Raw genomic sequence first — 16,106 nt, forward strand, 5'->3', positions numbered from 1 at the left:
TATTGTTTTCTGCCTACCAGAGAGCAGGATTGGTTAGTAAGGTCTGCTCAATGTGCTCTGTATGCAATTCATTGTGTCTAGAGGAGTGTTTCACACTGGTCCAATAGGGAGGCATGTTGGACAGCGGGAGGAAACCTGACGAATGGATGCATAGGCTTTGATACAGTCTTGGGGATTGGCGGGGGGCAGGTTGCCTCACTGCATTCTGGGATACTGTATAAAAGCCAGGAGCACATGTGCTGCAAGGTTTTTGGCTGGAGAGCAGAGTCCCGGAGGGAGGGGGCGGCTGCCTCCTCCTCTGTAGCTGTGGCATGTGATCGCAGGAGGTCGTCCTGAGGACCAGAGGAATGGATGAGAGGAGCTTAAGGAGGTTAAGGAGAGCTGACTGAGTGGGAGACACTGGAGACCCTGGGACCACAGTATCGTAAGTACAGGGACTTGTGTCAAGGGGCCTGACCTGAAGGGGGCCACCCCACGTGTAGGATAGTCAGTGGACATGTGTCAGCAGTGAAGAGAAAGAGGATGCTAGTGAGAGTGTCCTGAAGATATTTGCTAGTCCACAAAATCATCTTAGAAAAGAGACTTAATCCAAATTCACCCATAGTAGCAGGGTGATTCAACAGCCTGGCTGTACCTGAAGATAGGAGTCCTCAACCATTGTGCATAGTTAATTTGGAGTATCCTACTATTCCCTTCTCCTATCCATAATCCCCAACCAAAATACCCCTGGACTGATTATTGAAACGAGCCAAAGAAGGAGAACTAACGAACTGTATGCTGGTAACTCAGGGGGCCAAAAAAGTGTGATTCTGACAGTCCTTACGAGGGCAGTGCTACAGTGATATCATTTCTTTTATAGTCAGAACTATGTACAGTACATTTTATGTGGTCCTCAAGAAGCGGGATCCCTGCGTAACGTGTAGATCAATCAACCATCAAATGACTGATGATGTGTAGCTAAAAATCTGTACTGTTTGAAGCTCTGTACTATATGGTATGTACATTTTATGCTCTTAATGCTTCTTTTTTTAAATATTGTAATATTAATAAAATGTATATATTTTTATATCTGATGTGTTTTCAGTTCTCAAAAGCCTATCTAAAGTCCCCTCTTTTCTTGTGACTTGCTTTCTTGGTTATACCAGTAATACACTGTCCCATCCCGCTCTGCATATGCTCAGGTGCTCTCTATATTAGGCATGTTTAGGCACTGCTGAGTTTTTGTAGAGGCCAATCTACTGACAGCATTAAAGCTGAATTAAACCCTCCTATTTTTTACAGCCAAGAAAGCTGATTCTGGTTGATCTGCAACTGCCATGGTGCTATACATGTGATCAGTTATGACCCCAGCCATTTGATGGTTTGACAGTTTGGTTGAGGACACAAGCAGATGTGACAGTTAGCAATCCTGGCATTCCAGGAACGTAACTGTTTTTTGAAAGCGTTAAATTGATGGGTTTAGTTCCTCTTTATGATTTACAGTAAACCCCCCGCTCCATCGCGGTTCAGTTTTTGCGGTCCCGGTATATTGCGGTTTTTTTTGTAATGTTATTTTACTATAAAAATAATTTATAATTAAATATTTTTGTGTTTTCCATAGCTCTTGCTATGTCTCTCAGTATCTTTTATGTGTTTAAATGAGTTTCTATTGTTTTAAAAGCGTGTTTAAAGACCTTAAAATGCTTTTACATGTACAGTGACAGTAAAAAAAAACATGCCTACAATGCATTTTAATAGGGTTTTTCTATTTCGCGGATTTTCACTTTTCGTGGCTGGGTCCGGAACGTAACCCGCGGGGGAGGGGGGTTTACTGTACTGCTGTTCATGGGCTCTTGGCTTCAGCAAAATTGCAGCCTCCAGCCAGAAGAAACAGGAGAAATGCTAGAGGCAATTTACAGCACTCTTTTGTAGCATGATTACTAATGTGGAATGTAGGATCTTTACTAAAAAAAAAAAGAAAAAAAAATTTTTTTTTTATCACATTGTTATGGGTTCCAATGATCTTCACTTGCTGTTGGGTCCTGGGCCGAGCGGCTGCCCTGCTGCTTTCCTAACACAGGTGTGCCGCTGCAGCTGAAAGAGCCAACTGAAGGACCCTATGTCTGAAACTGGCATCAGATGAGGCCTAAACATCCACCTAGTAAAGCTGACCATGGCACGGGCATTGTTCAGAGTGCTTTTCATTATCTCAATGAGTGAAAAGTGTTCTCTGATTGAATGAAGTGGAGAGTTGAAGGGGATCCCGGAGGTATAGTATATGCATAGTTACATTTGTCCAAGATGGGTCAATGGAACTGTGTGAAAAATGCCTTATAAGACTAGTACAAAGTACATGCTAACTAGAAGCAGTTCAAGGTTTCTATGAACACCTTCCTTTCCCCTCTAGGGACAGGGGATGTCATGAATGATTACCCTGATGTGGAGAAAATATATGAACTAATGTACTTTCTGTTCCAGTCCTTTTATTTGATTAACACAGCTGTCAGTTACATAGTAGTTAAGGTTGAATAAAGACAATAGTCCATCCAGTTCAACCCCTGTAGGTGTGTGTGTGCGTCAGTGATGATAATCATTTCCCATATCCCTATATATTGTGTTCTTTAAAGTGGAGTTCCACCCTATTTTTATACTTACCTCCATCTTCTCGCTCCGGGTCACCTGAAAAAGAAATGGATAATCGCATATTATTTTTTTTTTTACTTACCTCGTAGCGAAGAAAATATACTTACCTTACTTCCTTCTTCCTCCTTCCTCGGCCGCGGCCCGTCGTCACTTCCTGGCTCTGCAATGATTCCTGGGAGCTGAACGTCATCGCTCCCAGGAATCATTGCGCCTGCACCGGCCCCGACGTCAGTTCCGGGTCGCGCGCGTCATCCCCTTCTAAACAGCTTCTGGGCATGCCCAGAAGCTGTGGAGGGATGACGCGCGCGACCCGGAAGTGACGTCGGGGCCGGCGCAGAGCATCGTGGGACCAAAGAAGGCGGAAGAAGACGCCGAAGAGGACGCGCTGGCTTCAAGCTGCCCACACCTGAGATGGCAGCGCTGGACAAGACGTTTGCAAGGTAAGTATTTCGTCTTGCAGGTAAGTGCAACCCGGGACAGATCAGAGGCTAGCCATTGTGGAATGCACTAGCCCTGACTGTCCCGGGGGTATTAAAAAAAAAAAAAAAAAATCCAGGGTGGAACTCCGCTTTAAGATGCTCATTTCCTATATCCCTATATATTGTGTTCTTTAAGATGCACATCCAAGATTCTTCTAAAACTATCAATACTCCTCTCTTACACCACCGATTTGTGGAAGAGAGTTCCGCATTCTTACTGCCCTGACAGTGAAAAAACCCCTTACGCAGCTTAAAGCGGAGTTCCAGGCACAGAAAGCATTTTTCAACAAACATACCCCCGGGACAGTCAGGGCTAGTACATTCCACAATGGCTAGCCTCTGATCTGTCCCGGTTCGCACTTACCTTTTAGAAGAAATACTCACTTATAAAATTTCTTCCACAGCGTTTCCATCTCTCTTGTGGGCAGCTTAAGCCGGCGCAGTCCTCTTCGGCGTCTTCTTCCGCGTCTTCTTCTCCCAGAATGCGCCTGCACCGGCTCCTCTCGTCACTTCCGGTGCGGCGCCGAATTCCTCCACAGCTTTTGGGCATGCCCAGAAGCTGTTTAGCAGGGGAATGCGGCGTCGCCCGGAAGTGACGAGCGGGGCCGGTGCCGTCGCATTGATTCCTGGGAGCGATGACGTTCAGGAATCAGTGCAAGCCCGGAAGAGACGACCGAGTCTCGGCACAGAGGGAGGAAGTGAAGACTAGGTGAGTATATTCGATCTTCAATTACAAGGTGAGTATATAAAAAAAAAACCTAACTATCCAATTCTTTTTCAGGTGAGGGGGAACAAACGGACGGGCACAAAAAAAAAATATCGATTTTGTGCTCGGAACTCCGCTTTAAGACTAAACCGCTTCTCCTCCAATCTCATTGTGTGGCCACGTGTGCTTTTACACTCCCTGTGACTAAATAGCTTTTTTTCCTATGCTGGGATCACATTGATGTATTTGTAAATTGCTATCATGTCCCCTCTCAAGCGTCTCTTCTCCAGCAAAAGAAAATTCTGTGCTTGTAGTCGCTCCTCGTAATTGAGGTCCTTCAATCCACTTATCAGTTCCGTTGCCCTTCTTTGGTCTCTCTCTAGCTCCAGTACGTCCCTTCTGAGGACTGGTGGCCAGAACTGCACAGAATACTCCAGGTGTTGCCGAAGCAGAGTTTTATAAAGTGGCAGAATTATATTTTTATCTCTGGAGTATATCCCCTTTTTTATGCATGCTAATATTCTGCCAGCTTTGGTAGCTGCAGTTTGACATTGCATGCTATTGCTCAGTCTGTACTAGGACCCCCAGATCTTTCTCCATCCTTGATTCCCCAAAGGTTTCGCCCCCCCCCCCCCCCCCAGTGAGTAGTTTGCGTTTGTTTTAGCCCCCAAGTGCATTACTTTACATTTCTCCACATTTAAAACCCAATTTGCCATGTAGTTATCCACTCTATTTTTTTGTTCAGGTCTTTCTGTAAGATTTCTATATCCTGATGTGAAGTTATTGACCTGCTTATTTTTGTGTCCTCCGCAAAAACTGAGATTGCGCTATTTATTCCATCCTCTATATTATTTATAAATACATTTAAACAGAATTGGTCCCAGGACAGAACCTTGGGGTACCCCACTTACCACTCTAGACCAATCTGAGTAAATGTTATTTATCACTACCCTTTGGATGTGCCCCTGTAACCAGTTTTCTATCCAAGAACAAACCCTTTGGTCGATGCCTGCAGACCACAGTTTGTAGATTAAGCATTTATGGGGAACTGTATCAAATGCCTTTGCAAGATCCAGGTACACCACATCCACAGGCCTCCCCCTGTCTAGTCGTAGCTGACTTCCTCATAGAATATTAACAGATTGGTCTGGCAAGAACGTCCCTTCGTAAACCCATGCTGATTACTACTAATGATACTGTTTTCATCAGCAAATTCTTGGATATAGTCTCCAATTAAAGTGGAACTTTATGCCAAGGAAATAAAATTGGCGGACAGGCAGGACTTTTAATGCAGAAGAGACATGCTTTGTCTCTTCTGCATTAAAGCTGTTCACCGGTCTATCCCCCCTGTACAGTGAGCTACTCACGCACTGCTCACTGTACAAATTCGGCAATGCCGAATCTGACTGAACTCTTGCGCATTATAGACGTCCTTGCCTGGCTGCACTCATGACAGCTGCCGGAGACTGGGACCCCAAAGCCGGCCACCTGAAGATGCCACCAACTGGGAGGGAAGCTTGGGGATGCCGCATGGCTGGAGCTGAGGCGAGTATTGTTCTGCCCATGAGCTGGGCTAAATGACAGAAATCCATAAATTCGGCAATCCAGGCTAAACAGCTGATTCTCTACTGTACAGTCACTGTTCGGATCACTTTGTTAACCTGGTGCTTTCTATTTCTAAATTGAAGTTTGTTGAGGAGTGTGGTGTCGGCAGGCCACCCATGGCTGAGATTTAAAATTGGGCCTTGTATAGCCAGCCTAAGAGGGCAGGCGTGCATAGGTTCTAATCACAAGGCTAATACACTATCACAAGGTCCTTTATGATAGAAAAAAGTGAGTTATTTTCATCTGAAATCCAATGAGAGTTGGTTAAATGGTTAAAAGAAAAATCCTTATTCTCATGTTAAAGCGTCTTTTACGCTAAAAAAAAAAGAAAAAAATGGATCCTGTTCCCTTAAAGCATGTTGTACAGCACAGTGCTTGTGCTGTGTAATTTGGCTCTTTCTATCACCTGAAATATCTGGCTGATCCTGTCTGGTTCTGACTTCCCCCCTGTAAACTGACCACGGTTTATCATGGCTGCTGAGCACTGACACCGTGGTCGCTTTACATGCCTCCGTTATCTGCAGCTCTTCTCTGTCCTCCTCCTCCTTCCTCCCCGCTTGTCAGCTCCAATCCCTCCCCGGAGCTCCCTTCCTGCTGGTATGATAACTTAGTGTTGGTGCTACAATCCCCTCTGTTATAATAAGTGATTTGCCCCAGTGCATGTGTTTTGTTAAAAAAAAAATACGCCGCTAAATACCTTATTTATAGCGCCGCTCAGTGCTCATGTGACCGGCCGCCCCTCTCCTCCTCCTGGCTTATGACAGTGGGGGATTTCCGGGCTCCCCTACTTTGCTGTCGGATCGAGTGAGAAGAGAGGCAGCCAGCCAAGTGGCGCTATAAAATAAAGTATTTAGCGGCATATTTTTTTACAAAACACATACACTGGGGCAAATTGATCTTTCCCCATTAATAACTTGTTCTGTCTCTGGTGGAGCCATCTTGGTAGAAGCATGGCTTTGCTTCTTCATGTCAGAACTTCCAGCATGGAGAACAGTGAACTGCACACTGCACAGTAGTGTCATCTACGAATCTTTGTACTAGTGCAGATCTAAAGCTTTGTGGGTGTAGGCACAGGAGTGCTTAGGCACAGTCAAATACCAGGAATTGCACTGCCATTTTCAGAAGCTCCTTCAGCCAAAAACTCTCTTTTGCAATATGCTGTTTAGGAACAATTAACAACTCTAGATGTTCCCTATAAACCACTTAGCTTCATATTTTGTGTTCAGGTTCACCTAACTAATGTCACCTGACCATGCCTCCTGATAGCTCCCCTCTTTGTCTCCAGAAGGGCTGGTATGCCTGTCATACAAAAATTAGGGTGAGCTCGGTGAGGATAGAAATCTTCCATGGAGCTGAAGCGCAGCGTTAACACATTCCATGTAGAAGGAATTCATGGCTACAGTGCAGACACCCGCATACACCCACATGTGGCACAGCGGACTCTTGCCTCTCCAGTAAAAATCCTCTTTCACAGAGTTGCATAAGGCCATCTGCTGAGCATCTCTTGTCTCAGGAGAAGGCCCTATACAAGTCTATGAGGACAGCAATAAAGAGGATTTCTTTCTGGAGAAGCTGTAAACCTCAGACCGAGGGATTTAAGTAGCTGGCATGGGAAGTTTTAGTGTAGATTAACTCGGGGGAACTGGAAAGGGTGGTTATGGATTTTTTTTTTTTTTTAAAGGTACAGCTCTCCTTTTAGAGCGTATTTCCAATGTACTTTGTTACATGTTCTTGTTCACATAGCATAAGTAAAAAATATTAAAATTTGCTGCTTAGATTTTTACTTGTTCTTATTTTACACTTAAAGTGAATGTTCCTGTGGAATGCAAGGGGATTAATGTGCCAAAATTAACGCCGTCTGTTATTTGCTGGCAGATCTCTTTTATAAGTAATAAACATAATAACTGGGACTATATTGTGCAATATATCTACTATTACTTGTCATATGACATCACCGATGGTTGTTTGCACTGGTCACTTTTTATTTATTTAATTATTTTTTATAGCTATTCTATATTTTATATAGTTATACTAGTTTTTACACTCTATAACCCCCACCTAGCACTGGTCACTTTATAATCATTTGGGTTGCCATTTTTAACTGCACAGAGCACCAGACACTATTCTATTATATATCACATTGATTTTTTTGGATTCATCCTTTACCAGCACATTTTATATTTATAAAATGTGCTGGTAATATATATATATGTGTGATTAATATTTATTGTATCATTTATCACTCAGTCACCTTACTAGGCCATTTACTGGGCCTAGATCACACCACTTAAGCGCCTTTTTTATATATATTTGTATGCTATTTTTAGAATATATATTTATTGATTTTTATTGGTCATTTGTATGTATGCATGTGTGTGTGTGTGTGTGTGTATATGTGTGTGTGTGTGTGTGTGTGTGTGTGTGTGTGTATATATATATATATATATATATATATATATAATCACTCAGAGTTTATGGTTTACAATTTGATTGACTTGTTTATTGAGTTATATAATTTATAACGTATCAGTCAACACACATATCTATCTATCCTATCTATCTATATATATATATATATATATATATATATATATATATATATATATATATAAAATTTCCACCTATTTCCAGGCAGCCCCACATCCCTTCCCCTTTAGTTCTTAATAAACAAGATTAGACCACCATTTGTCCCAACAAAGAGTTAAAACAGGGGTAGGCAACCTTTTGAGCATAGTGTGCCAAAAAATGTTTTTAAAAAAATTAAGGTTGACAGATAAGTAAAAATGTCAACTTCATTCTCGATTGCCCAAATCTTTTTTTTTTTTTTTATAATGTAAATGCTGTAAACAGCATAAATAATAGTAAAAAATCATTATGAGCATTTAGAGATCAATGGTAAGTGGTAAAATAAATAACTGGTGCCTTTACTCGGCTGGCATATTCATTTCTGTTATACAGTTGGAAATAAATTTTAGGTTGATAACGGTCAACCTAATAGGTATGAGTTTCATGCAACTTCTGAGGGTTAACATTGAAGTCTATGGCCGTCAAGTTGCATGAAAGTCGGAACAAAGTAGTGCATGAAGTACTCTGAAGTTGCTGCAACTTTAAGTTGCGCATATTTGAATGGGTATCATTGGAAAACATGGGAAACAACATGTTGTGCAACTCTGATGTCCGAAGTTGCAAGTTGCACAAGTGTGAAATGGGCCTTATTATCGGTGTTTGTTTGGGTCATTTAATAACCATTTTCTTTTGTTTTGTTTTCAGTTATGAAGCTCAAAAACAAATAATGACAGTCATAGATGAAATTGGGAAAGCATCAGCAAAGGTAATATTATTTGGGTCATTTATAACAACAAATACTGTATTGCTCTTCTGACCTATGGTTTGACTAAGGGTCCTTTCACACGACCGCTCCGCTGCTTAAGTCCGCTGCGGGACTTTTTTTTGTTTTCACGGAGCGGATGACATTTGTGTCATCCGCTCCGTGTGCCCGCATATCATCCTATCCGTTTGCGGATGATATACGGACATAATGTAAGTATATGGCACTGCGGATGTCAGCGGATGACACCGCTGACATCCGATTTTCCTTCCTTTACGTTTTTTACACGGAAGAAAAAATGAGGTTCTGTTCCATTCGAAAAAACGGAACAGAACTGAAAGGAGGAAAATCGGATGTCAGCGGATGGTATTCCGCTGACATCCGCAGTGCCATTCACTTACATTATGTCCGCAAATCATCCGCAAACGGATGGGATGATTTGCGGACACACGGAGCGGCCGTGTGAAAGGACCCTATGGAGTTGGAAAAGGCCCATGCAAAGCAAATATATCGTTTTTTAGGCTTTTGTTTTATTACTTTTTGTAGTGATATGTTCTGCAGCACTCTGTTCTAAAGGCTGAAGGTTTTTTTACTCATGCATTCTCTGCATCAAAAGATAAGTATGGGCTTTTTGTTTTCTTTTTCAGAATCCTACTTGCCTAGGTGGATGTATTTGCATAAAATCAATCAGCGCAGTAATCCTACAAAAAACAAATGAAATGGCAATTAATACAGAGATAAAGACATATAAAAGCCTCTAGCTGGGCACCAGAGGAATATTTCACATCACCTCAGCAAGTAATAGACAATCAAAAGGCGCAGCGCAACCAGATAGGTATATTATAAAGTCCAAGAAAGAAAGGAAAAACTCCCAAATTCAGAGTCCATAAAATGTAGAAAATTCCCAATAGGTAATGTAAAAGTGGGAAACATCAACCACCTCAAGTGATAGTAACACAAGTCACTCACCTTAGGGTGTTGACCCCTGAATGAACAGGATGGTCAAATGCACTTGGCCCAATAAGGGTTGTTCCACCAGAAGCATCCGGGCTTTAATGCCTCCAGTGTAAGCAAGTCCCCCAATGATAAATGCAGAATAAAGCAGACTAATAGTGCTCTCTGTCACAATCAATCTCTTTATTGTGATAAAACCAAGTAAAACACTCACATTTAGTCAACTTGAAACATAGCCTGTAGTGATACGGATAATCCGCTCTCATGAGGGCTCAGGATAGCCCTCATGACGTCACATTCAAGTCTCCATCTCCCGTATGCGTTACGTCCCACCCGCCAGCTCTAAGACAGAACCGATCAAACATCGCCAATCGCTCATTTTTCCAGGACTCCCTGAGCTGGTGACTGTCAGTTACTGCTGTCTGCTTTGCCCCCCCCCCCCTCCCCTCACTCACTGGAGCACTAGGCTTTGAAGGGGGTGGGAACGGCCAACTCAGGTTCTTAGTGGCTTGCCGGTCTAGGCATGTGGGCAGATCCTGACTTCATTGTAGCGATCTTGCCCCAGCCTGGATTGGCTCTGTGATGTCGGCCGACAGTGAGCTTCAGCCCGCTGTCTGCTGAAAATGGTTCACAGGACTGCATTTAAGGGGATGGGAATGGCCAACTCAGGTTCTAAGTGGCTTGCCGGTCTAGGCATGTGGGCAGATCCTGACTTCATTGTCGCGATCTTGACCCAGCCTGGATTGGCTCTGTGACGTCGGCCGACAGCGAGCTTCAGCCCGCTGTCTGCTGAAAATGGTTCACAGGAGTGCATTGAAGGGGGTGGGAATAGCCAACTTAGATTCTTAGTGGCTTGCCGGTCTAGGCATGTGGGCAGATCCTGACTTCATTGTTGCGATCTTGCCCCAGCCTGGATTGGCTCTGTGACGTCGGCCGACAGCGAGCTTCAGCCCGCTGTCTGCTGAAAATGGTTCACAGGAGTGCAGAACGAACTGCACTCCTGTGATCCACAGAAGTACAGCCAAACTGTTTTTTTTTTTTCCTTACATTAAAAGGAGAAGTACAGCCAAAGCTTGAGTGCAGCTCCACCCCAGCCGCCTCTTATACTTACCTGAGACAGATTTAGATTCAGCGCTGTGCATGACTGCAGTGGCTCTGTCTGTTCTCTCCCCTCATAGGCTCAGAGTCAATCACAGCCAGTGGGATGGGCGAACACACAGGGCACATGTTAGGAGTGAGCAAGCAGCTTTCTCTGGTGGGTACTTGGCAAGGGGAGGAGCCAGGAGTGTCGGCAGGGGCCCCAAGAAGCGGAGGATTGGGGCTGCTCTGTGCAAAACCATTACACAGAGCAGGTAAGTATGATACTTTTTTTGTTTATTTTTTATTTATTTTTATTATGGGTTGACAGGCACTTTTAGCGGAGTCACAAAGGAGCACAAACATTTTTTTTTTTGTTTTGTTTTTAGTGGCCCCAACATCCAATATATGCATATGCTCCCAAGTGTATAAATAGCTTAAAGCATTTTGTTTTCCAACAGAAGACCAATGCACTGTATTATATGAACCAGTCTGTTCAACAATCATCATGGGAAAGTCAAGCCCATGTACTTCCATTGACAAAATAAATAGTTTAAAAAAGCCTGGTTACCCGGCTCTGGTGATTTTGTCCTTTACTGATTTACTTTATGTGTGTTGAACCACTGTGCTTTGAGTTTTTTCTTTTCTGCAGTACACGTTATGACCACAAAATGTCACTATCAGTTAACTAGGTAAGAAAGTGAGATTAGCCTTGGTGACTTAGATAAGAAAATATAAGGCCATGGAAAAATAATTACAGTAAATTTACTTGATCACATTATTTGCATCAAGGGTATTCTAAATAATATCTGGCTAATATGTGCTCTTTCCTGGTTCTCCTCCTACCTATCTAGGTGCTCCACCAGTATCCCCTTCAACTTATCTCTTACTTTCCTCTACCTCCTTCTGTAGGGGTCCCCCCCAAGGTTCTGTCTACAGGCCCCTTTTATTCTATATTTATATCTCCTCCCTTGGTCGGTTATTAACCTCCCACGGCTTCCAATATCACCTTTATGCTAATGACACACAAACCTATCTCTCTCTACTCCTCAGCTCACACCTTGAAAGAAGAGGTTCACTGGGGGGGGGGGGGGGGGGAATGAAAAGTCAGCAGCTACAAATCCTTTAGCTGCTGATATTTAATAAAAGGACAAATGCCTGTCCAGGAATCCAGCGCCATCCTCATCCGTGCTAGCTCTTCACTAGCCTTCGGGATACCAGCGCTGGCATCCTAACTGTGGGCAGCCGGCTATGCTGCTTTTGGCTTCAGGGGCCACTGGAAACCGTGCAGTGCTTTGCTTTTGTGAATGGTGTTGCAGTCTTCTGGGACCTGTGACATGTCCCAGAAGACTGTGGGGAGGGAGGGGGAGAAGAAGAGAACTTCCGCTCAGATCACCTAGACTCAATGTCCACCACCCCTTTTTGCCAGTCCTTTCACTGGCGTTTGCTTTCCCAACAAGTAAAATACAAAATACTAACAACATCATACCAAGCCATCCACAACTACATCACCCAAACCATCACAAAATATCACCCAAACCATCCTCTTCGCTCCTGCTCTGTAGCTCTCTTGTTGGCACCTCCCATGCTCACTTCCATGACTTCTCCGAAGCCTATTTCCTACTCTGTCCAATTTTAGACAATCCATAAAAATGTATTTCTTTAAAGAAGCCTATTTTGACAAAAATGTAAAATGACATTTTCTCCTTAAACTCCTCCCCCCACACTAACTTTTGCACCACTTGCCCATTCCTTTTAGGTTGCATTTTCACACAAGCAGGGCCCCCTTGACCCACTTGTCTGAATTGTTATGTAATGGTACTGTCTCCTTTTATATCATTAACTACTTGAGGACCACCCCATACAGATAAACTGCGGCAGAGCAGCCCTCCTGCGCGATCTGACGTACCTTTACATTGGCTCGTGCTCTGGGTCTGGGGCGCGCGCGTGTACCACCGGCGACTTGCTCCTGCTGTGATTGGGCACAGCGGGGGCCAATCAGCGGGTCTTGTGAATGAATGGACCCGCCAATCCTTTGGAGGAGAGGCAGAATGGCTAAGCAGAAACCCTGATCTCTGTTTTCCACTAGAGCATCTATTCCCCACACAGTTAGAAAGCACTCCCTAGGAGCACACTTATCCCTTTGATCGCCCCTGATAATAACCCCTTCCCTGCCAATGTCATTTATACAGTGACAGTGCATTTTTTTTTAGTACTGATCACTGTATTGGTGTCACTTTGTCCCCAAAAAGTGTCACCAAGTGTCAGATTTGTCTGCCACAATGTCGGAGTCCCGTTAAAAATCACTGATCTCTGCCATTACTAGTAAAAAAAATAAATAAATTCCATAAATCTATTCCATAGTTTATAAACGCTATAACTTTTGCACAAACCAATCAATATACACTTATTGGGATTTTATTTACCAAAAATATGTAGCAGAATACTTATTGGCCTAAATTGATGAAGAAATTCGATTTTGACATTTTTTTTATTGAATATATTTTATAGCAGCAATTAAAAAATATTGTTTTTTTTTTTTTTCAAAACTTTCGGTCTTTTTTGGTTTGAATAGCGCAAAAAATAGAAACCGCAGACATGATCAAATACTGCCAAAAAAAAGCTCTAATTATTAAAAAAGGACATACATTGTTTTTGGGTACAGCTTCGCAATTGTCAATTAAAGTAACACAGTATAGAACAAAAAGTATGTCTGGATAGTCGCACTCCAATGCAAATGTTTATTGAAAAGAGGATAAAAATATCACAGCGTACAGATCAAAGATAGCTGACGCGTTTCACACTACTAACAGTGCTTAATCATAGTGCCGTATCGCAAAAAACAGCCTGGTCTTTTAGGAGGGTAAAATCTTCTGGGGCTGAAGTGGTTAAGTGCTGCATAAACTGTTTTTGTTGCTATATAAATGATGTATGCTAATGATAATATATTTTAATTTTGTTTTGTAATAGAAGATTCACTATAATTACACACTCCATGTTTCAGGCCCAGCGGCTGCCTGCCCCAATAACCAGCGCCTCTCGTATGCAGACAAATCAGCATCAGCTGTATATTCTGAAGGACTGCACAGCTCAAACGTAAGAATTGGTACAGTAAGGAGATTACTTGAACCACATGGTTTACATATATAATATATATAATTGGGATTTTGTTTAGTAGTTGTAGATGGACTGACCTTTTTTAGAACTTCAATTTTTGTGTGCATATGTTTGATATTTGGGAAGTCATTATGGCCTACTGTTGCTTATATCAATTGTTGTTGATTATCAGGTATTCATAGCTACATACAGTGGGTGTAGAAAATAATCTTCGTTCCTCACACGGGGCACCAAAAAAATAAATACATAAATAATCGCCCCAATTTTAAAATAATCACATTTTACTGTATTGCTTTTCAGCCTGAAATGAAGACACTCAGTTTTTGTTTTTATCCAGCTGTATTTTCTAGTGCAACTTATAACATCCAAGTGAAAGATCTAACATCAACATGTCAGAAAAAATATAGAAATTGAAAAACAGAATCATTGTTGGTGATGTTGGAAAAGGGATCATCCCCTTATAATAATAGGAGGAATTCCTTTATACAGTTCCTTGGACTGTGTTATCCTTTGCTGCACTAATCCTGGAAGCTCTATGGATCCTGTTCTGTTCAACTATTTATGTTTGTGAAGTGAAGCATTTACCAGGGACTGTGTCCAATCCCCATTACTGGGGCCCAATCTAATTACACCTGGTCCATACCCTCACAAGCCCAGGAAAGCCCCTTGTTCTTGTTTTTAACCAAGTTTTTTTTTTTTTATATATATGAGTTTGGGTCTTTTGTCTTGGGAGTCAATGTGCATCCATGTATTTGAAATAAAGTTATTTTTCTCAGAATACCCTCATGTCCCTAGTTTACCTTTTTTGAGGAGAATTTCTTTTTTCTCCCCCCCTGTTTTTGGATCACCCCCTTATGTCTGTATTTTGTTGAACAACCTTTTTGTTTATCCACTTCAATACCGGGCACTTTCACCCCCTTCCTGCCAGGCCAATTTTCAGCTTTTAGCGCTGTTGTTTTTTGCATGACAATTGCGCAGTCATGCAACACTGTACCTAAACCAAATTTATGTCTTTTTTACCACAAATAGAGCTTTGAAATAAAATTTTTTTTTTATTTGTTTGTTATACAATTTTGTAAATAGATAAGTTTTTTTCCTGCGCTGATGAGGAGGCACTGATGGGGTGGCACTAATATGCAGCACTGATGGGCACTGATAGGCAGCACTGATATGCAGCAATGATGGGCACTGATATGTGTCACTGATATGTGTCACTGATATGTGTCACTGATATGTGCCACTGATATGTGGCACTGATATGTGGCACTGATAGGCAGCACTGATAGGCAGCAATGATGGGCACTGATAGGCAGCACTGATATGCAGCATTGGTGGGCACTGATAGGCGGCACTGGTGGGCAATAATGGGTACTGGTGGGCGGCACTGATGGCACTGTTGGGCGGCACTGATGGGCACTTATAGGCAGCACTGGTGGGCAATAATGGGCACTGTTGGGCGGCACTGATAGATGGCAATGATGTACACTGGTGGGCAGCACTGATGGGGAGGGCACTGGCAGGCTCCCTAAACCCTGATTGCCATCCCTGGTGGCCATGGTGGGCATCCTTGGGGTCATGGGTGGGCATCCTTGGGGTCATGGGTGGGCATCCCTGGTGGTTCTAGTGGCACCCCCCCCCCTCCAAGGGTCTGCACTGGTAATCAATGCTCTGAATACCAGAACAGACCCCCCCCCCCGTCAGGAGAGCCACAGATCGGCTCTCCTCTACTCGTGCCTGTCAGGCACGAACTGAGGAAAGCTGATCAACGGCACTTCCTATGTACTATGGGACCAGCTGTGATTGGACACAGCTGGTCACATGGTAAAGAGCCTACATCAGTAGGCTCTTTAACGAGATCGGAGATGCGGCGTGTCACCGATCGCCGCAGAGCGCATTATCCTACTGCCGTCATATGGCGTCTGGATGATGTAAACACCTCCCGCCATCATTTGCCTATGGGGCGGGCGGGAAGTGGTTAATTACAGCTATTAGTCTGTTGAGATATGTCTCTACTAACTTTGCACATCAAGACTTTGCAATATTTTCCCACTCTTTGCAGAACTGCTCAAGTTCAGTTAAATTTAAAGGTGACTGTCTGTGGACTGCAGTCTTCAAGTCATTCCACAGATTTTCAATGGAGTTTAAGTCTGGGCTCTGGCTAGGCCATACAAGGACATTCACCTATTTCTCCTTTGACCACTGTGTGGTAATTTTTGCT

The 16,106-nt window shown here is 43.0% G+C and overlaps 1 protein-coding gene across 1 annotated transcript in view; it reads left to right on the forward strand.

Moving 5' to 3' along the window:
• Nucleotides 1–16,106, forward strand: part of ATAT1 (alpha tubulin acetyltransferase 1) — an 86,308-nt gene that overhangs the window by 12,003 nt on the left and 58,199 nt on the right. Inside the window, exons 2-3 of the mRNA XM_082264358.1 lie at nucleotides 8,683–8,743; nucleotides 13,776–13,867. Coding sequence (XP_082120484.1) covers nucleotides 8,683–8,743; nucleotides 13,776–13,867 — 153 coding nt within the window. The remainder of the gene's footprint in view (nucleotides 1–8,682; nucleotides 8,744–13,775; nucleotides 13,868–16,106) is intronic.

This window comes from Pelophylax lessonae, assembly GCF_965119305.1.
Source record: "Pelophylax lessonae genome assembly, chromosome: 7".
NCBI lineage: Eukaryota > Metazoa > Chordata > Amphibia > Anura > Ranidae > Pelophylax > Pelophylax lessonae.